General features: G+C 47.1%; 1 protein-coding gene across 1 annotated transcript in view; it reads left to right on the top strand.

Annotated features, from left to right (window-relative positions):
* Nucleotides 1-23,019, top strand: part of SORCS3 (sortilin related VPS10 domain containing receptor 3) — a 519,093-nt gene extending 496,074 nt beyond the window's left edge. Inside the window, exons 24-27 of the mRNA XM_083149862.1 lie at nt 5,415-5,514; nt 16,385-16,490; nt 18,208-18,365; nt 20,699-23,019. Of these exons, the coding sequence (XP_083005988.1) occupies nt 5,415-5,514; nt 16,385-16,490; nt 18,208-18,365; nt 20,699-20,763 (429 nt within the window). The 3' untranslated portion in view covers nt 20,764-23,019. The remainder of the gene's footprint in view (nt 1-5,414; nt 5,515-16,384; nt 16,491-18,207; nt 18,366-20,698) is intronic.
* Nucleotides 23,020-23,283: the final 264 nt, after the last annotated feature.

The following is a 23,283-nucleotide window of genomic DNA, read 5'->3' as shown; positions in this document are numbered from 1 at the left end:
CAGGCTTTTGTGTAACCACACTGTCTCACTCATCATCCCCTGTCTCCCACCGGCACCAGGCTTTTGTGTAGCCACACTGTCTCACTCATCCTCACCTGTCTCCCACTGGCACCAGGCTTTTGTGTTACCACACTGTCTCACTCAACCTCCCCTGTCTCCCACTGGCACCAGGCTTTTGTGTTACCACACTGTCTCACTCAACCTCCCCTGTCTCCCACTGGCACCAGGCTTTTGTGTAACCACACTGTCTCACTCATCATCCCCTGTCTCCCACCGGCACCAGGCTTTTGTGTAAGCACACTGTCTCACTCAACCTCACCTGTCTCCCACCGGCACCAGGCTTTTGTGTAACCACACTGTCTCACTCAACCTCACCTGTCTCCCACTGGCACCAGGCTTTTGTCTAACCACACTGCCTCACTCAACCTCCCCTGTCTTCCACCGGCACCAGGCTTTTGTGTAACCACACTGTCTCACTCAACCTCCCCTGTCTCCCACTGGCACCAGGCTTTTGTGTAACCACACTGTCTCACTCAACCTCCCCTGTCTCCCACCGGCACCAGGCTTTTGTGTAACCACACTGTCTCACTCAACCTCCCCTGTCTCCCACCGGCACCAGGCTTTTGTGTAAGCACACTGTCTCACTCAACCTCCCCTGTCTCCCACCGGCACCAGGCTTTTGTGTTACCACACTGTCTCACTCAACCTCCCCTGTCTCCCACTGGCACCAGGCTTTTGTGTTACCACACTGTCTCACTCAACCTCCCCTGTCTCCCACTGGCACCAGGCTTTTGTGTAACCACACTGTCTCACTCATCATCCCCTGTCTCCCACCGGCACCAGGCTTTTGTGTAAGCACACTGTCTCACTCAACCTCACCTGTCTCCCACCGGCACCAGGCTTTTGTGTTACCACACTGTCTCACTCAACCTCCCCTGTCTCCCACTGGCACCAGGCTTTTGTGTAACCACACTGTCTCACTCAACCTCCCCTGTCTCCCACTGGCACCAGGCTTTTGTGTTACCACACTGTCTCACTCAACCTCCCCTGTCTCCCACCGGCACCAGGCTTTGTGTAACCACAATGTCTCACTCATCCTCACCTGTCTCCCACTGGCACCAGGCTTTTGTGTAACCACACTGTCTCACTCATCATCCCCTGTCTCCCACCGGCACCAGGCTTTTGTGTAGCCACACTGTCTCACTCATCCTCACCTGTCTCCCACTGGCACCAGGCTTTTGTGTTACCACACTGTCTCACTCAACCTCCCCTGTCTCCCACTGGCACCAGGCTTTTGTGTAACCACACTGTCTCACTCATCCTCACCTGTCTCCCACTGGCACCAGGCGTTTGTGTAACCACACTGTCTCACTCAACCTCCCCTGTATCCCACTGGCACCAGGCTTTTGTGTAACCACACTGTCTCACTAAACCTCAACTGTCTCCCACTGGCACCAGGCTTCTGTGTAACCACACTGTCTCACTAAACCTCAACTGTCTCCCACTGGCACCAGGCGTTTGTGTAACCACACTGTCTCACTCAACCTCCCCTGTCTCCCACTGGCACCAGGCTTTTGTGTAACCACACTGTCTCACTCAACCTCCCCTGTCTCCCACTGGCACCAGGCTTTTGTGTTACCACACTGTCTCACTCAACCTCACCTGTCTCCCACTGGCACCAGGCTTTTGTGTAACCACACTGTCTCACTCAACCTCCCCTGTCTCCCACTGGCACCAGGCTTTTGTGTAACCACACTGTCTCACTCAACCTCACCTGTCTCCCACTGGCACCAGGCTTTTGTGTAACCACACTGTCTCACTCAACCTCCCCTGTCTCCCACTGGCACCAGGATTTTGTGTAACCACACTGTCTCACTCATCCTCACCTGTCTCCCACCGGCACCAGGCTTTTGTGTAACCACACTGTCTCACTCAACCTCACCTGTCTCCCACCGGCACCAGGCTTTTGTGTAACCACACTGTCTCACTCATCCTCCCCTGTCTCCCACTGGCACCAGGATTTTGTGTAACCACACTGTCTCACTCAACCTCCCCTGTCTCCCACTGGCACCAGGCTTTTGTGTTACCACACTGTCTCACTCAACCTCACCTGTCTCCCACTGGCACCAGGCTTTTGTGTTACCACACTGTCTCACTCAACCTCCCCTGTCTCCCACTGGCACCAGGCTTTTGTGTAACCACACTGTCTCACTCAACCTCCCCTGTCTCCCACTGGCACCAGGATTTTGTGTAACCACACTGTCTCACTCAACCTCCCCTGTCTCCCACTGGCACCAGGCTTTTGTGTTACCACACTGTCTCACTCAACCTCACCTGTCTCCCACTGGCACCAGGCTTTTGTGTTACCACACTGTCTCACTCAACCTCACCTGTCTCCCACTGGCACCAGGCTTTTGTGTAACCACACTGTCTCACTCATCCTCACCTGTCTCCCACTGGCACCAGGCTTTTGTGTTACCACACTGTCTCACTCAACCTCACCTGTCTCCCACTGGCACCAGGCGTTTGTGTAACCACACTGTCTCACTCAACCTCCCCTGTCTCCCACCGGCACCAGGCTTTTGTGTAACCACACTGTCTCACTCAACCTCACCTGTATCCCACCGGCACCAGGCTTTTGTGTAACCACACTGTCTCACTCAACCTCCCCTGTCTCCCATTGGCACCAGGCTTTTGTGTTACCACACTGTCTCACTCATCCTCACCTGTCTCCCACTGGCACCAGGCTTTTGTGTAACCACACTGTCTCACTCAACCTCCCCTGTCTCCCACTGGCACCAGGCTTTTGTGTAACCACACTGTCTCACTCATCCTCACCTGTCTCCCACCGGCACCAGGCTTTTGTGTAACCACACTGTCTCACTCATCCTCACCTGTCTCCCACTGGCACCAGGCTTTTGTGTAACCACACTGTCTCACTCAACCTCACCTGTCTCCCACTGGCACCAGGCTTTTGTGTAACCACACTGTCTCACTCAACCTCACCTGTCTCCCACTGGCACCAGGCTTTTGTAAGTCAGACTGTTTCATTCTTGTGAGGACTCAGTTCAGGTGAGGGCTCTTTGGCCAGCATTACAGCATTATACTTATTACTAACTTTAATAGCTAAATAGATAGTCTACACAGAAGGTGTGGCCAGTCTGCACAGAAGGTGTGGCCAGTCTGCACAGAAGGTGTGGCCAGTCTACACAGAAGGTGTGGCCAGTCTGCACAGAAGGTGTGGCCAGTCTGCACAGAAGGAGTGGCCAGTCTACACAGAAGGTGTGGCCCGTCTGCACATAGGGTGTGGCCAGTCTGCACAGGGGGTGCGGCCCGTCTGCACATAGGGTGTGGCCAGTCTGCACAGAAGGCGTGGCCAGTCTACACAGAAGGCATGGCCCGTCTGCACAGAAGGCGTGGCCCGTCTGCACATAAGGTGTGGCCAGTCTGCACTGGGGGTGAGGCCCGTCTGCAGATGGGGTGTGACCAGTCTACACAGAAGGTGTGACCAGTCTACACAGAAGGTGTGGCCAGTCTGCACAGAAGGTGTGGCCAGTCTGCACAAAAGGTGTGGCCAGTCTGCACTGGGGGTGAGGCCCGTCTGCAGATGGGGTGTGACCAGTCTACACAGAAGGTGTGACCAGTCTACACAGAAGGTGTTGCCAGTCTGCACAGAAGGTGTGGCCAGTCTGCACAAAAGGTGTGGCCAGTCTGCACTGGGGGTGAGGCCCGTCTGCAGATGGGGTGTTTCCAGTCTGCACAGAAGGTGTGGTTAGTCTGCACAGAAGGTGTGGCCAGTGCACAGAAGGTGTGGCCAGTCTGCAGATGGGGTGCGGCCCGTCTGCAGATGGGGTGTGGCCAGTCTGCACAGAAGGTGTGGCCAGTCTGCACAGGGGGTGCAGCCCTTCTGCAGATGCGGTGTGACCAGTCTGCACAGAAGGTGTGGCCAGTCTGCACAGGGGGTGCGGCCCGTCTGCAGATGGGGTGTGGCCAGTCTGCACAGAAGGTGTGGCCAGTCTGCACAGAAGGCTTGGCCAGTCTGCACAGAAGGTGCGGCCAGTAGAGAGAGTACATGGTAAACATTGATAGTTCTCTGCTCACAGTTCAGCTGCATTTGATACAATGATAAATACTGTACAGTACTGTAACATTAACCCTCACATGTAATTCAGGGCTCATTGTGTTAGGAATCTGTCTGCCTTCTGTATACCTGCTATAACCAAGTATCCTATTGTTGTATTTCCTGCCTGGCACTAAAGGGCCCTCACTCCGTACTCATTAAATACACATGGAATTGTCATTCATTTTTAATGTTCTGTGCGGGACTCTATTCATTGTATTGTATGCGCTCCGCACCGCCTGTGTGAGGGAAAGGTCATAGCGTACATCCAGCTAGTTATTAAATGTCAGCAGCGCTGTATATTCCCAGAGTAACAGCACAAAGTGGGAAAATATAAAACGTGTATATATACTGTGTATGAAGCCTGACACATATCTGGCACTGGCTTAAAGGCACAATCACCAAGAATATTTTATGTATTTCCCTCTTGTGGCCGCACACGTTACTGTGTCACGTGCAATGGTTCCAGAATGTGCCCAAATATGATCCAATCAGAGTCATTGAGGAGCGCCTGATGGGTGAATGCTGGGATCCTGTTACATTGAGTGGATGATGAGAGGCAGGATCAGCCCCCATGTGGCAGCAAAACATTATCTGGTACAGTCCTCGTTACGCCTGATAATTAGGGCCCTTATTCTGGTTGGTGCGGCCGGAGCCGCATATGCGGCTCCGACCGTGCAGGCGAATCCCCGCCTTCCATACGGATCGCCACCTGCCGTCCGTACGCGGATATGTGGCGATCCGCATGAAATTGGACGGGGATACGCCTCCTCCATGGTGGGAGCAGCCCCTGCATTCGATGGTCGCCGAACATCGAATGCAGGGCCGCACGCTCCACCAGGTCCCGCAACACAAGACCACACGGACACTTGTCCGTGTGAAATCTTGTATGGGGGCGGGCAGCTGACATCCGGAGATGTCAGATGCCCGCCCCGTACCCACGCGTCACGGCCTCATTACCATGCATACGCCCCGCGTATGCATGGGAACGCCCATGAAACGCGGGGCGTATGCATAGGGTAATGAGGAGAAGTAGCCCCTCACGCCCCTCTGCGCCCCCTGTGCGGCGTATAAAGAATCCGTGCGGCTAAATCGCCTGCACATGCGCAGAGTGACCTCTGCACATGCGCAGAAGATAAACATCGGCGGCCCGTACGCAAGCGGGAAAAACCGCATCGATCAGAATAAGGGCCTAGATGCTGAACTTACTGTATTCCTGTTTATGTCATTATTAATCCTTCCTGTGGGGGGCGACTCTGCTGTCACTGACGCTCTGTGTTTATTGTCCCTGCAGATTGTAGAGTCTCTTTTCAGTGCCCTCAATCAAAATCTGATCATGTTCGAGCTGAAGCCGGGGGTGCAGATATTTGTGTACGTCACCCAGCTTACTTTGGGTAAGTCTGCAAAGAGCCATATTGCACTGTATCGGACCAGACATTCCCCTCCCACCTGTGGATGTGTCACTTACACCCCCCCCCCCCCCCCCAACATGTGCATGTATCAGTTATTCCCCTCCCACTTGTGTATGTACAGTATCAGTTATTCCCCTCCCACCAGTGTATGTATCAGTTATTCCCCTCCCACATGTGCATTTATCAATTATTTCACTCCCACATGTGCGTGTATCAGTTATTCCCCTCCCAAATGTGTGTGTATCAGTTACTCCCCTCCCACATGTGCATGCATCAGTTATTCCCATCCCACATGTGCATGCATCAGTTATTCCCCTCCCACATGTGCATGTATCAGTTATTCCCCTCCCACATGTGCATGTATCAGTTATTCCCCTCCCACATGTGCATGTAACAGTTATTCCCCTCCCACATGTGCATGTATCAGTTATTCCCCTCCCACATATGTATGTGCTCAGTTATTCCCCTCCCACTCGTGTACTGTATATGCTCAGTTATTCCCCTCCCACTCAAGTAGGTGCTCAGTTATTCCCCTCCCACATGTGCATGTATTAGTTATTCCCCTCCCACATGTGCATGTATCAGTTATTCCCCTCCCACATATGTATGTGCTCAGTTATTCCCCTCCCACTCGTGTATATGCTCAGTTATTCCCCTCCCACTCGTGTATGTACTGTTATTCCCCTCCCACTCATGTATGTGCTCAGTTATTCCCCTCCCACTCGTGTAGGTGCTCAGTTATTCCCCTCCCACATGTGCATGTATCAGTTATTCCCTCCCACATGTGTATGTATCAGTTATTCCCTCCCACATGTGCATGTATCAGTTATTCCCTCCCACATGTGCATGTATCAGTTATTCCCTCCCACATGTGTATGTATCAGTTATTCCCTCCCACATGTGCATGTATCAGTTATTCCCCTCCCACATGTGTATGTATCAGTTATTCCCCTCCCACTTCTGTATGTATCATTTATTCCCCTCCCACATGTGCATGTATCAGTTATTCCCCTCCCACATGTGCATGTATCAGTTATTCCCCTCCCATTTTTGTATGTATCAGTTATTCCCCTCCCACTTGTGTATGTATCAGTTATTCCCCTCCCACATGTGCATGTATCAGTTATTCCCCTCCCATTTTTGTATGTATCAGTTATTCCCCTCCCACATGTGTATGTATCAGTTATTCCCCTCCCACTTGTGTATGTGTTCAGTTATTTCCCTCCCACATGTGCATGTATTAGTTATTCCCCTCCCACTTGTGTATGTGTTCAGTTATTCCCCTCCCACATGTGCATGTATCAGTTATTCCCTCCCACATGTGCATGTATCAGTTATTCCCTCCCACATGTGCATGTATCAGTTATTCCCCTCCCACTTCTGTATGTATCAGTTATTCCCCTCCCACTTGTGTATGTACAGTATCAGTTATTCCCCTCCCACCAGTGTATGTATCAGTTATTCCCCTCCCACCAGTGTATGTATCAGTTATTCCCCTCCCACATGTGCATTTATCAATTATTTCACTCCCACATGTGCGTGTATCAGTTATTCCCCCCCCAAATGTGCGTGTATCAGTTATTCCCCCCCAAATGTGCGTGTATCAGTTATTCCCCTCCCAAATGTGTATGTATCAGTTATTCCCCTCCCACATGTGCATGTATCAGTTATTCCCCTCCCACATGTGCATGTAACAGTTATTCCCTCCCACATGTGCATGTATCAGTTATTCCCCTCCCACATATGTATGTGCTCAGTTATTCCCCTCCCACTCGTGTATATGCTCAGTTATTCCCCTCCCACTCGTGTAGGTGCTCAGTTATTCCCCTCCCACATGTGCATGTATTAGTTTTTCCCCTCCCACATGTGCATGTATCAGTTATTCCCCTCCCACATATGTATGTGCTCAGTTATTCCACTCCCACTCGTGTATATGCTCAGTTATTCCCCTCCCACTCGTGTATGTGCTGTCATTCCCCTCCCACTCATGTATGTGCTCAGTTATTCCCCTCCCACTCGTGTAGGTGCTCAGTTATTCCCCTTCCACATGTGCATGTATCAGTTATTCCCTCCCACATGTGTATGTATCAGTTATTCCCTCCCACATGTGCATGTATCAGTTATTCCCTCCCACATGTGCATGTATCAGTTATTCCCTCCCACATGTGCATGTATCAGTTATTCCCTCCCACATGTGCATGTATCAGTTATTCCCCTCCCACTTGTGTATGTATCAGTTATTCCCCTCCCACTTGTGTATGTGCTCAGTTATTCCCCTCCCACATGTGCATGTATCAGTTATTCCCTCCCACATGTGTATGTATCAGTTATTCCCTCCCACATGTGCATGTATCAGTTATTCCCCCCCACGTGTGCATGTATCAGTTATTCCCTCCCACATGTGCATGTATCAGTTATTCCCTCCCACATGTGTATGTATCAGTTATTCCTTCCTACATGTGCATGTATCAGTTATTCCCTCCCACATGTGTATGTATCAGTTATTCCCCTCCCACTTCTGTATGTATCATTTATTCCCCTCCCACATGTGCATGTATCAGTTATTCCCCTCCCACTTCTGTATGTATCAGTTATTCCCCTCCCACTTGTGTATGTACAGTATCAGTTATTCCCCTCCCACCAGTGTATGTATCAGTTATTCCCCTCCCACCAGTGTATGTATCAGTTATTCCCCTCCCACATGTGCATTTATCAATTATTTCACTCCCACATGTGCGTGTATCAGTTATTCCCCCCCAAATGTGCGTGTATCAGTTATTCCCCCCCAAATGTGCGTGTATCAGTTATTCCCCTCCCAAATGTGTATGTATCAGTTATTCCCCTCCCACATGTGCATGTATCAGTTATTCCCCTCCCACATGTGCATGTAACAGTTATTCCCTCCCACATGTGCATGTATCAGTTATTCCCCTCCCACATATGTATGTGCTCAGTTATTCCCCTCCCACTCGTGTATATGCTCAGTTATTCCCCTCCCACTCGTGTAGGTGCTCAGTTATTCCCCTCCCACATGTGCATGTATTAGTTTTTCCCCTCCCACATGTGCATGTATCAGTTATTCCCCTCCCACATATGTATGTGCTCAGTTATTCCACTCCCACTCGTGTATATGCTCAGTTATTCCCCTCCCACTCGTGTATGTGCTGTCATTCCCCTCCCACTCATGTATGTGCTCAGTTATTCCCCTCCCACTCGTGTAGGTGCTCAGTTATTCCCCTTCCACATGTGCATGTATCAGTTATTCCCTCCCACATGTGCATGTATCAGTTATTCCCTCCCACATGTGCATGTATCAGTTATTCCCTCCCACATGTGCATGTATCAGTTATTCCCTCCCACATGTGCATGTATCAGTTATTCCCTCCCACATGTGCATGTATCAGTTATTCCCCTCCCACTTGTGTATGTATCAGTTATTCCCCTCCCACTTGTGTATGTGCTCAGTTATTCCCCTCCCACATGTGCATGTATCAGTTATTCCCTCCCACATGTGTATGTATCAGTTATTCCCTCCCACATGTGCATGTATCAGTTATTCCCCCCCCACGTGTGCATGTATCAGTTATTCCGTCCCACATGTGCATGTATCAGTTATTCCCTCCCACATGTGTATGTATCAGTTATTCCTTCCTACATGTGCATGTATCAGTTATTCCCTCCCACATGTGTATGTATCAGTTATTCCCCTCCCACTTCTGTATGTATCATTTATTCCCCTCCCACATGTGCATGTATCAGTTATTCCCCTCCCACATGTGCATGTATCAGTTATTCTCCTCCCATTTTTGTATGTATCAGTTATTCCCCTCCCACTTGTGTATGTATCAGTTATTCCCCTCCCACTTGTGTATGTATCAGTTATTCCCCTCCCATTTTTGTATGTATCAGTTATTCCCCTCCCACATGTGTATGCATCAGTTATTCCCCTCCCACTTGTGTATGTGTTCAGTTATTTCCCTCCCACATGTGCATGTATTAGTTATTCCCCTCCCACTTGTGTATGTGTTCAGTTATTCCCCTCCCACATGTGCATGTATCAGTTATTCCCTCCCACATGTGCATTTATCAATTATTTCACTCCCACATGTGCGTGTATCAGTTATTCCCCTCCCAAATGTGTGTGTATCAGTTACTCCCCTCCCACATGTGCATGCATCAGTTATTCCCATCCCACATGTGCATGCATCAGTTATTCCCCTCCCACATGTGCATGTATCAGTTATTCCCCTCCCACATGTGCATGTATCAGTTATTCCCCTCCCACATGTGCATGTAACAGTTATTCCCCTCCCACATGTGCATGTATCAGTTATTCCCCTCCCACATATGTATGTGCTCAGTTATTCCCCTCCCACTCGTGTACTGTATATGCTCAGTTATTCCCCTCCCACTCAAGTAGGTGCTCAGTTATTCCCCTCCCACATGTGCATGTATTAGTTATTCCCCTCCCACATGTGCATGTATCAGTTATTCCCCTCCCACATATGTATGTGCTCAGTTATTCCCCTCCCACTCGTGTATATGCTCAGTTATTCCCCTCCCACTCGTGTATGTACTGTTATTCCCCTCCCACTCATGTATGTGCTCAGTTATTCCCCTCCCACTCGTGTAGGTGCTCAGTTATTCCCCTCCCACATGTGCATGTATCAGTTATTCCCTCCCACATGTGTATGTATCAGTTATTCCCTCCCACATGTGCATGTATCAGTTATTCCCTCCCACATGTGCATGTATCAGTTATTCCCTCCCACATGTGTATGTATCAGTTATTCCCTCCCACATGTGCATGTATCAGTTATTCCCCTCCCACATGTGTATGTATCAGTTATTCCCCTCCCACTTCTGTATGTATCATTTATTCCCCTCCCACATGTGCATGTATCAGTTATTCCCCTCCCACATGTGCATGTATCAGTTATTCCCCTCCCATTTTTGTATGTATCAGTTATTCCCCTCCCACTTGTGTATGTATCAGTTATTCCCCTCCCACATGTGCATGTATCAGTTATTCCCCTCCCATTTTTGTATGTATCAGTTATTCCCCTCCCACATGTGTATGTATCAGTTATTCCCCTCCCACTTGTGTATGTGTTCAGTTATTTCCCTCCCACATGTGCATGTATTAGTTATTCCCCTCCCACTTGTGTATGTGTTCAGTTATTCCCCTCCCACATGTGCATGTATCAGTTATTCCCTCCCACATGTGCATGTATCAGTTATTCCCTCCCACATGTGCATGTATCAGTTATTCCCCTCCCACTTCTGTATGTATCAGTTATTCCCCTCCCACTTGTGTATGTACAGTATCAGTTATTCCCCTCCCACCAGTGTATGTATCAGTTATTCCCCTCCCACCAGTGTATGTATCAGTTATTCCCCTCCCACATGTGCATTTATCAATTATTTCACTCCCACATGTGCGTGTATCAGTTATTCCCCCCCCAAATGTGCGTGTATCAGTTATTCCCCCCCAAATGTGCGTGTATCAGTTATTCCCCTCCCAAATGTGTATGTATCAGTTATTCCCCTCCCACATGTGCATGTATCAGTTATTCCCCTCCCACATGTGCATGTAACAGTTATTCCCTCCCACATGTGCATGTATCAGTTATTCCCCTCCCACATATGTATGTGCTCAGTTATTCCCCTCCCACTCGTGTATATGCTCAGTTATTCCCCTCCCACTCGTGTAGGTGCTCAGTTATTCCCCTCCCACATGTGCATGTATTAGTTTTTCCCCTCCCACATGTGCATGTATCAGTTATTCCCCTCCCACATATGTATGTGCTCAGTTATTCCACTCCCACTCGTGTATATGCTCAGTTATTCCCCTCCCACTCGTGTATGTGCTGTCATTCCCCTCCCACTCATGTATGTGCTCAGTTATTCCCCTCCCACTCGTGTAGGTGCTCAGTTATTCCCCTTCCACATGTGCATGTATCAGTTATTCCCTCCCACATGTGTATGTATCAGTTATTCCCTCCCACATGTGCATGTATCAGTTATTCCCTCCCACATGTGCATGTATCAGTTATTCCCTCCCACATGTGCATGTATCAGTTATTCCCTCCCACATGTGCATGTATCAGTTATTCCCCTCCCACTTGTGTATGTATCAGTTATTCCCCTCCCACTTGTGTATGTGCTCAGTTATTCCCCTCCCACATGTGCATGTATCAGTTATTCCCTCCCACATGTGTATGTATCAGTTATTCCCTCCCACATGTGCATGTATCAGTTATTCCCCCCCACGTGTGCATGTATCAGTTATTCCCTCCCACATGTGCATGTATCAGTTATTCCCTCCCACATGTGTATGTATCAGTTATTCCTTCCTACATGTGCATGTATCAGTTATTCCCTCCCACATGTGTATGTATCAGTTATTCCCCTCCCACTTCTGTATGTATCATTTATTCCCCTCCCACATGTGCATGTATCAGTTATTCCCCTCCCACTTCTGTATGTATCAGTTATTCCCCTCCCACTTGTGTATGTACAGTATCAGTTATTCCCCTCCCACCAGTGTATGTATCAGTTATTCCCCTCCCACCAGTGTATGTATCAGTTATTCCCCTCCCACATGTGCATTTATCAATTATTTCACTCCCACATGTGCGTGTATCAGTTATTCCCCCCCAAATGTGCGTGTATCAGTTATTCCCCCCCAAATGTGCGTGTATCAGTTATTCCCCTCCCAAATGTGTATGTATCAGTTATTCCCCTCCCACATGTGCATGTATCAGTTATTCCCCTCCCACATGTGCATGTAACAGTTATTCCCTCCCACATGTGCATGTATCAGTTATTCCCCTCCCACATATGTATGTGCTCAGTTATTCCCCTCCCACTCGTGTATATGCTCAGTTATTCCCCTCCCACTCGTGTAGGTGCTCAGTTATTCCCCTCCCACATGTGCATGTATTAGTTTTTCCCCTCCCACATGTGCATGTATCAGTTATTCCCCTCCCACATATGTATGTGCTCAGTTATTCCACTCCCACTCGTGTATATGCTCAGTTATTCCCCTCCCACTCGTGTATGTGCTGTCATTCCCCTCCCACTCATGTATGTGCTCAGTTATTCCCCTCCCACTCGTGTAGGTGCTCAGTTATTCCCCTTCCACATGTGCATGTATCAGTTATTCCCTCCCACATGTGCATGTATCAGTTATTCCCTCCCACATGTGCATGTATCAGTTATTCCCTCCCACATGTGCATGTATCAGTTATTCCCTCCCACATGTGCATGTATCAGTTATTCCCTCCCACATGTGCATGTATCAGTTATTCCCCTCCCACTTGTGTATGTATCAGTTATTCCCCTCCCACTTGTGTATGTGCTCAGTTATTCCCCTCCCACATGTGCATGTATCAGTTATTCCCTCCCACATGTGTATGTATCAGTTATTCCCTCCCACATGTGCATGTATCAGTTATTCCCCCCCCACGTGTGCATGTATCAGTTATTCCGTCCCACATGTGCATGTATCAGTTATTCCCTCCCACATGTGTATGTATCAGTTATTCCTTCCTACATGTGCATGTATCAGTTATTCCCTCCCACATGTGTATGTATCAGTTATTCCCCTCCCACTTCTGTATGTATCATTTATTCCCCTCCCACATGTGCATGTATCAGTTATTCCCCTCCCACATGTGCATGTATCAGTTATTCTCCTCCCATTTTTGTATGTATCAGTTATTCCCCTCCCACTTGTGTATGTATCAGTTATTCCCCTCCCACTTGTGTATGTATCAGTTATTCCCCTCCCATTTTTGTATGTATCAGTTATTCCCCTCCCACATGTGTATGCATCAGTTATTCCCCTCCCACTTGTGTATGTGTTCAGTTATTTCCCTCCCACATGTGCATGTATTAGTTATTCCCCTCCCACTTGTGTATGTGTTCAGTTATTCCCCTCCCACATGTGCATGTATCAGTTATTCCCTCCCACATGTGCATGCATCAGTTATTCCCCTCCCACATGTGCATGTATCAGTTATTCCCCTCCCACATGTGCATGTATCAGTTATTCCCCTCCCACTCGTATATGTGCTCCGTTATTCCCCTCCCACTCGTGTATGTGCTCCGTTATTCCCCTCCCACGCGTGTATGTGCTCAGTTATTCCCCTCCCACTCGTGTATGTGCTCCGTTATTACCCTCCCACTTGTGTATGTGCTCAGTTATTCCCCTCCCACTTGTGTATGTGCTCAGTTATTCCCCTCCCACTTGTGTATGTGCTCAGTTATTCACCTCCACTTGTGTATGTGCTCAGTTATTCCCCTCCCACTTGTGTATGTGCTCAGTTATTCCCCTCCCACTTGTGTATGAGCTCAGATATTCCCCTCCCACTCGTGTATGAGCTCAGTTCTTCCCCGCCCACTCGTGTATGTGCTCAGTTATTCCCCGCCCACTTGTGTATGTGCTCAGTTATTCCCCTCCCACTTGTGTATGTGCTCAGTTATTCCCCTCCCACTTGTGTATGTGCTCAGTTCTTCCCCTCCCACTTGTGTATATGCTCAGTTATTCCCCTCCCACTTGTGTATGTGCTCAGTTATTCCCCTCCCACTTGTCTATGTGCTCAGTTATTCCCCTCCCACTTGTGTATGTGCTCAGTTATTCCCCTCCCACTTGTGTATGTGCTCAGTTATTCCCCACCCACTTGTGTATGTGCTCAGTTATTCACCTCCACTTGTGTATGTGCTCAGTTATTCCCCTCCCACTTGTGTATGTGCTCAGTTATTCCCCTCCCACTTGTGTATGAGCTCAGATATTCCCCTCCCACTCGTGTATGAGCTCAGTTCTTCCCCGCCCACTCGTGTATGTGCTCAGTTATTCCCCGCCCACTTGTGTATGTGCTCAGTTATTCCCCTCCCACTTGTGTATGTGCTCAGTTATTCCCCTCCCACTTGTGTATGTGCTCAGTTCTTCCCCTCCCACTTGTGTATATGCTCAGTTATTCCCCTCCCACTTGTGTATGTGCTCAGTTATTCCCCTCCCACTTGTCTATGTGCTCAGTTATTCCCCTCCCACTTGTCTATGTGCTCAGTTATTCCCCTCCCACTTGTGTATGTGCTCAGTTATTCCCCACCCACTTGTGTATGTGCTCAGTTATTCTCCTCCCACTTGTGTATGTGCTCAGTTATTCCCCTCCCACTTGTATATATGCTCAGTTATTCCCCTCCCACTTGTGTATGTGCTCAGTTATTCCCCTCCCACTTGTCTATGTGCTCAGTTATTCCCCTCCCACTTGTCTATGTGCTCAGTTATTCCCCTCCCACTTGTGTATGTGCTCAGTTCTTGCCCTCCCACTTGTGTATGTGCTCAGTTATATATTAATAGACACCACTATTTAGCGCAGTGTATGATATTACGTATGCATCCAGGTATTGATAAACATAGACCAGAAGATTTCACAGCCGCTGAACCCCAAAAATATTTGGTGGCCTTCAGGGGCGTCAGCAGTAAATGACAATTCTTTATTATACCATTGTCATTTCCATTGTTACTATAGCTTGTTTCCTAGCAACCCAATCGTATAACAGTCCAGCAATTCGAAAGAATTTGAAATAATATTACAAATATATTGAATAATATCCTTACATCAGTTCTATGTTCCAAGAGACCCTTCTCATAGCCCCCCTGACATCCATCTATGACTTCAAGGGAGTGATTATTTTGGGGTGTATGTGGGTGATGATTATTGGCAGAACCGATTATGTTGATAGGTGGAGAGCGAAGGAGGTCAGTCCTTATGTGGGTCTTGTAATGGCTGGAGGACACAGCTGGGGTGGTCCCATAATTGCGCATTTGTGCTGCAATTTCTGTCCATCAGTTTTCCTTGGCATGGATTGGCTGGATCAATTTTTAAAAGCCGATTTACCAAAGTGCAATTCCCCTTTGAGTAATTGTGTCCTGCACGCGTGTCTTTGTGGCATGTTCGTGGCTTGTTCTGTGGAAAGCTGACCAGTGGGAGCTACATGAGAACCAGGACGGAGATTTGTATATTGTTTCTGTTATGTACTTTGATAAATCAGAATTTCTGATGGAGAAATATAAAGTATTGGATTAATTGTTGGAGCCCCGGGGCAGCTGCCTGCGTGAGATATGTATTAGGTCTACAAGAGAAGTTTGCTGCACATTACTGAGATATTCCCATCTCGCCTGTTTGCTAATTGTATTATTCTTTCCCAGCATTAAAGGGACAGATTTCCTACTTACTGCCCATAATAGACTTTCTTCCTCCAGTATTTTGCATAAATGTCGTATTTGGATATTGTTCTCCGCGGTATAATCTTATATTGTGCTGTCACAGAACACGTTAGTGATGTCACGGAAATGGTCTTCGTGTTATAATCGCTGAAATGTGTGATCCCTCAGTGTCCCATGTACTGTACTATATAACAAGTGATAAATGTGACATCACTGGGGGTGTGGCCATCTCCAGAAAGGACCAGATATAGGAGGGGAGATGTACGATGACCAGATATGAAACATGCACAGAATTGTAACACAAATCTAGGACACTGGTGTAGGTCCAGGTAAAGTAACTTGCCCTAGACTCAATTAGCCACAGAAAACGCTGGGGGCTCACCCAGAGGACACAGGACACAATTATAATGTTCCAGGGAATAATAACTTTGGGTGATGTCATGTTATAAACCATTGAATGCCCCCATCCTCCTGCCAGTCACAAGTGACGGTGGGCATTGTTGCCAGCTAGGGGAGGCTACAAGCCCTTTAATTACTCATGATGTTTATACATCTTCTATCTACAGCATTCTGGTTTCCACTTATATCTGGACGTTCTCTTGTGTTTTATTTCAGCCCCTTTGGTGGACACGAGCGCCAGTCACAGCAGCTCCGCCATGTTAATGCTCCTCTCCATCGTGTTCGTGGGATTGGCTGTTTTTTTAATCTACAAATTCAAGAGGTAATGGGTCCGAATCCTAGATCCTAATACTGCGTCTGCTTTTAGGTTTTAGTGCGTCTTTATTTAAGCTCCAATATAAAAAAAGACTAATAAATTAATAAAATGTAATCACTGATAGCAATGGCAATTAATCTTTTGTCCCTGCGGTGCGGACATTGGTGATTGCAGATGTTATTAAAATGCCAGAATTGTAGAGGTTAACAAGTAGAGCCGTAATCATTTTCTGGGACCCCCTGTAACGTTTCCCGGTACTGCTTTTTGGGAAGCGGTTCATACTTTAGGGGAAATTTACTTACGGAAATTTGTAAAAAAATAGGTATATTTGTATCCAGAAATACACTTATTTTTGACATTTACTATCCCGAAAATACGGCAATTCGTAGTCGTATTGATGTGCTATCTCTTTTTTTAAAAATTTCCTTTAGTAAATTTCCCCCTGTAAGTCAACAGTGTCATCAAATTGTCCACATGCAATACGTCAACATTGAGTCAACATGCACAGGGTTGACAATGACAAAATGTCGACTTACAATTAAGTCGACAATAACAAAAGTTGACACAAGTAAACGCTCATCGTGGCAATGGCCAACACATAAAAAGGTCGACATGAGTTTTTCGCAATTTATTTCCCTTTTTTTTTGGACCTTTTCATACAACATTCACACCAAATACCCATGAAATACACGCGTCGACCTTTACATTAAATGTTCCCTGATCTGCCGCACAAATAAATCATTATAAATTCATTTAAAATCCACTTTTTTGTAATTCCCAGCCGCCTTATATGGAGAGTTCTAATACTTTAGACACCTAGGGGTACATTTACTAAGATGTGAGTTCTGTTGACGAGGGGAAGTTGCCCATAGCAACCGATCAGATTTTGCATCTTTTTTTTTATGCACCTTGTAGAATATAATAGATACAATCTGACTTGTTGCCCTTAGCAACGTCCCCTCTTCGATTGAACTCCCAAATTTACCCCCTGCAGTATCAGCGTTCCTTAAGGTAATATCATTTTTTCAAGTACATTTTTTCATTTGTTATTTTTTTTATTTATTTTCATAACTTTCATTTTGTAGATTTTGTAGAAGAAAAAAAAATCCGAACAATGGGCCTGATTCAGAACTGCTTGCGAGGCGGTGAAAATAGGGGTGGGCGCTGTTGTCATGTGACGTCAGCAGCCCGCCCCAAGCAGGCATGGGCACATAAAACACTGGTCGGTCCCTTGCACCTGCCCACCCAGCCAGGAGCGACCCCCCAGCAATTGTGGAACTAGTCAAAGGCATTTGCCCCAGATGCGCATTTGCAAACCCCAACAATTGGCTGGGGGGAGCGAATTTGGGTTGAGTGATCAGGTATAAATCGCCCCCAAAATCTGATGTACAGTAGGAGTTGGCCTCTTCATTCCAGGGGCTGGCGGCCGACAGCCCCCGCCAGCTGTCAGAAGGGGGTGCGTGCGCATCCCCTCCCCCCCGGGTCCCCGACATGGTCCCCCTCCTTCCCGCTCCCCCCTAACCCTGCACACCTCCCTGAAGTATAGGCGGGCAGGATTCGCGTCCCCCGCCGCACAGTAATCCCCGTGTGCGGGCAATCTGCCGATCCCCGGCGCTGGCTGAGAGGCGCTCCATCTGTACAAGCCTGGAAATTGGCGCGGCCCTGCCATGCTGTCGCCCCCGCTACGTGTAATATTCAGTAATAATCTGTGTTCTGACTACAGGAAAATCCCGTGGATCAATATCTACGCTCAGGTGCAGCACGACAAGGAGCAGGAAATGATCGGATCCGTCAGCCAGAACGACAACGCGCCCAAAATATCGCTCAGCAACTTCACGGAGGAAGAGCTGACGGACAAGGAGCTGGACCAACGGATCATCGGTGAGTTACATGTAGAGGGCGACTCGCCCCAATATACCGGGAACCGCTACAACAGTGATGGAAAGAGAATATTCAGCAAAGTGTATCTAGTCCATTAATCAACTATAAAGCCAAGACGTTCATGGCAGCGCCTTAATGAATGCGTTCCACATCGGTGGCTGGGCTTGGAAAACATTACAGCGGCCCCCCAGGGCCGTTCCCTGACCTCTGCGCAGATAGAGATGTTACATTATCACCTGTCATCAAGTTAATGTGTTTCCAAGCTGCTCGCCTGGTGAGAGGGCTCGAAGCAGCGCAGAGAGTAACGGCGGGGGGGGGGCTCTGTACACAATGAGGGGAGGTTTACACGATGAACATTATACATCTAATGTGATTTAGCATTCTCTGCAGATTAGGAGTCCCAGCATGCCTTGCCATAGTTTTACCATTCACCAGTGTCTAAACCTACCCTCTTTCCCCGGCCTGTATGCGGTCAGTAGGTCAGTGGGCAGTCAATCGGTCTTCAGTCTATGGTTCGATCCCATTGGTCGACACATGAACATGGTTGACATGCATTAAGTTGACCCAAGCAAAATATTGGCATGTAAAACTGACTTGCAGCAAGGCACCATACCCAAAGCATGGCGAGATTGCGTGGTACACTCATATGGTGTTCATGTCGACATCTGCCAACATAGGCGCCAAAAATCATGAAAATGACCCTTTTTCCTGTTGACCAATAGTGGTTGACCTAATGATCCGCACCCCTTGTCTGACCATATCCCGCGCCGGCATCGTTATGTCCGGGATGTTGGCTGTTGGGATTCTGTCATTGACAGCCATTTTGAAGTTCCAGCGCCGCTGTACTGACTGCAGTTGGATGAGGCATCGGGAATCCGTCAGACATGATTATACCTGCATCCTACTATAATTCAGTAGTAAGTTAAAACAATTAATGAAAGAAGCGGTACTTGTTTCCTAGCACGGCGCCTGTCAGGTCCCATCGCATACCATGACTTAAGGTATGTGATGGGACCCGACCGACACGATTTTCGGGCTTTAAAGACGTTTCCCGTTCAATTACGAATTCGGTCGCATCGCATGCCATTTCAATGGCATGCGATGCGACGCGACGCAACCGACCCGATTTTTACATTAAATCCAATGTAAAAATGCTCCCTGAGTCCCGATTTTACATTGGACCCAATGTTAAATGCCCCCCAGACCCGATTTTTAATTGTATACCCACCCTGATGGTTAATTATTATGTGAAATGCCCCCCCCCATTTTTAACGCAACGCCACGGTCAACGTGAACCCGAAGCGTGGCGAGGGGCGGTGTTGCGCGTTCTCCGACCTTTTCATACCCCCACTATCCAGGTCGGCCTGGAGTTGATTTTATATAGTGTGGCGAGCCACCGAGCCCGAAGCGTAATACGTGTGAAGTAATATGCATCCTCTCGCGGGGCTCGCCACGCTTCGGGCTCACTGCGCTCGCCACACTATATAAAGTCAACTCCACGCCGACGTGGATAGTGGGGGTATGAAAAGGTCGGAGGAGGCGTACCGCCGCCGCTCGCCACGCTTCGGGTTGATTGTGGCGTGGCGTTAACAATGGGGGGGCATTTGACATAGTAATTACCCATCAGGGTGGCTGTACAATAAAAAATTGGGTCGATTTGGTCGCATTCGATGCGATCGACCCGATTTTTCCGACCCGATTTCATACAATTAAAATCGGTGGCGCCCTGCTAGGAAACAAGTACCAAAGAAGCACCTGGAAGCAACATATGACATAATAAACAAATCAATAAAGCACGCGGCCGGAGGCAGGGGACACAACTGGGGGCAAATGCCACTTATAACCTATCACTGGCCCTTACCAGCTTCTACCAGCGGCCGCCTTGTTGCAAGTACACATTAATCCAAAAATATACAGATAGGTTAATTGGCTTCCAACAAAATTAACCCTAGAATGTCTGTGTGTGCATGTACATGTGGTAGGGAATATAGATTGTAAGCTCCACTGGGGCAGGGACTGATGTGAATGTTCAAAATATTCTCTGTAAAGCGCTGCGGAATATGTATGCGCTATATAAGAAACTGTTAATAAATAATAATAAATTATGAATTTTTGCATGTCAGTCTTTAGAACGTATTGTAAATGAAGGTTGAGGCCGCTGTATTGTTCATTACAAATCAGAATGATCCTACATTACGTTGCAATACTTGTGTTGCAGCACACAGAGAGCCGTCAATAGAACAATAGACAATTTGTCAAGCAGCATTTGTTATACGGTATTGTGCACTAACTTTTGTCTTCTGAACCTTTGTCTCGGCTTTGTTTTATTGTAGGCAGCATCGCAACAATCGCAAACTGCGAAAGCACAAAAGAAATCCCAAACTGCACCAGTGTGTAACGGAACGCTGACGGAGATACAGCCGGGCCAAAATCTGGACTCTTTTTTTGTACAGAAAAGGAACGAACCTCCCATTTTCTGCTCCTCGGCGGGTCGACCAGACGCATTCATTACAAACCTGACGACTTGAACACCTGCTTTCTGTTTTTCCCACACTTTCTTTTTCTACTTATTAAACAAACTCGTTGCCGGAGGTGATAAATGCTCTTTATTTTCAGACAGTTGCTCCATTAATCAGTACGAGAGATTCCCGCCATCGGCTTCTCATTTCCATGTCTCTGGTAGGAGATCTCGTTGAAGGAAGGACCCCGGGGACGTTGCCTTGAAAGGTCTTTCTGAATCCAGGTGTTCTTCTACCTGAGCAGATTTGTTTATGCCCCAGTCCTGGGAACAGGCGGTGAATCTGGCCCGCGGAATTGTATCCACTGACAGTTCTGCCTTTGGAAATTTGTTTTTGCCACTTTGAGATCGCATTCGGTATTCAAGCCTGGCAAAATGGATGTTCTGTCACGGGAGACGAGGCAGAAATAAGTCATCATCCTCGATATATCATTACACAAATTCTAGATATTTTATGTTGCAGCGATCGGACTGGCATTTCCAAAGGGAAAAAAACATCACTTTTCTCTGACAACTTGTATCTATTATAAAAACCAGAATTTCTAACCTTTCTTTTCAGATCTGGACTTTGACATGTTGACGAGGTGATATTTATAATGGAGAAGGATCTTCGCACCTCCCTCTCCCTTGTGTAAAGTATTATATGGGAAATCCAGGAGCCCCAAAATCTTACCCATTGCTGAATGTGAATTCCAACCAGCTCAAAAAATTCTTCAATGTCATCTGGATATTGTCCAACAATTAGAAGCTACATACTATATTTATATCATCCTCTCATTCTGTATATTAGCACCCAAATGACCATTGCGTTTTGCGTTATGGTGGCGCTAGCCTAGCTGCTGTTACTCCGTGGTCCTCCCACATCGGAGTGTCCGCAGCACTAAAACAGCACTAAAAATACAGTATCTCCCTTTATTTAAAAAAAAAAAAAAAAATTCCCAGTGACATAGATATCAAGACCGCAGATGGTGCCAAATTATTTTTAATTATTTTTAGGTTTTTTATTTGCCTCCACTGTGTAGATAGTGGTCAATTTTGGAATATTTTAATTGTTCGTTTCAAAGCAAACGGAAACGATACTCAACTATCAAAATGTATCGCTTTGTTTTAATCTAAAACTTGATTTAAATGGACGAAGTGGGTTCTTCAATTAACCCTTTGAGTGCCAAAACCTCTGTGAGAGATGTTGAAAATATCCGTTAAAAATGCCAGCATCATTCATATTTGTTATATAAATTCAATTAAAAAATGTGGTCTGTAAAAAAAAAAAGATTATATTTCCTAAATAAGGTGACAATACAGGTCATTATAATGAATAAAAATGTTTGCTTGCCAATTATCACACCTATTTTGTGAAATTCACTTGGCACTCAAAGGGTTAAGAGGTGCAGGGGTTGAGGAGATGAGAATTCACGATGGAGCTATTTATAATGTTTATTTAATGTGTGCGTGTGTGTATAAAGTATATACAGTATATACAGTATATATACACACGCACCCACGCATACACACGCATAGTCATTTCTACAGAGGTTTTGGATAGTGCAGTATATTTATAGGATTTTCTGATCTGAAGATGACGTTATTTGTACCACGTGACCACGACAATGTTGTACTTACTGCTATCGTATACACTTCATGTACATATTTCCTTTATACACCATTTGGAGTTTGATGTGGTTTATTTCAGAAACCCCTAGCCCTCCATACAGAACCGACGGGTGACTCTGAGGTTTGCGCCATCGTTCCATGACCGGCGCTTACCGGTCTCAGTGGTCTCCGCTCATAAAAGAAAAACACAACAAGAAAATAATTTGTTAAACACACTCTCACCCTTTGCATGTTTCTAGCGAAGATACGAACGACATTATCTGTACATACCTATGATGTAAATAGCTTTTTAATTTCTTGGAAATAAATTAATGTTTAGTAATACAAATGAGGATACAGAGTTTGTCCGAAGCCGCCGTGATGATGACGTGCACCCAGGGCTCCGTCTCGCCGTTGTCTGTTGTGTCCCGATATTTGATTTAACATTTTGCAACTCTCTCATCCCCCCCCCAAAAAAAGGGTCAAATGTCTACACATCATGGTTTATTCTATTTATATAAAGAGGTTTTTGGAAAATTTTAAAAAGACTCCAGAGATTTTGTTTGTATGTGTGGCATTACACTGCGGTTCTGTCTTACACCAACACAGGGGCGTAACTAACAGAGACAATGGAGGCTCCAGCCTCCGGGCTGCAAGCCGTGAAGGGGCACCGGTATGTAAAGCAGCACATGTGGGGCACAACCTGTAGTTAATTGGCTCTATACCGGAAGCCCTACTAACATCTGCAATTGTGGACAGGGTGGATCCTGCGGGTACCACTCAGCCTGTGCTGCTGCAAGCAATGCTGCG

Source organism: Crinia signifera, chromosome 6, assembly GCF_055691185.1.
Source record: "Crinia signifera chromosome 6, ASM5569118v1, whole genome shotgun sequence".
NCBI classification, from domain to species: Eukaryota; Metazoa; Chordata; class Amphibia; order Anura; family Myobatrachidae; genus Crinia; species Crinia signifera.
This window is presented reverse-complemented; position numbering and strand designations above follow the sequence as displayed.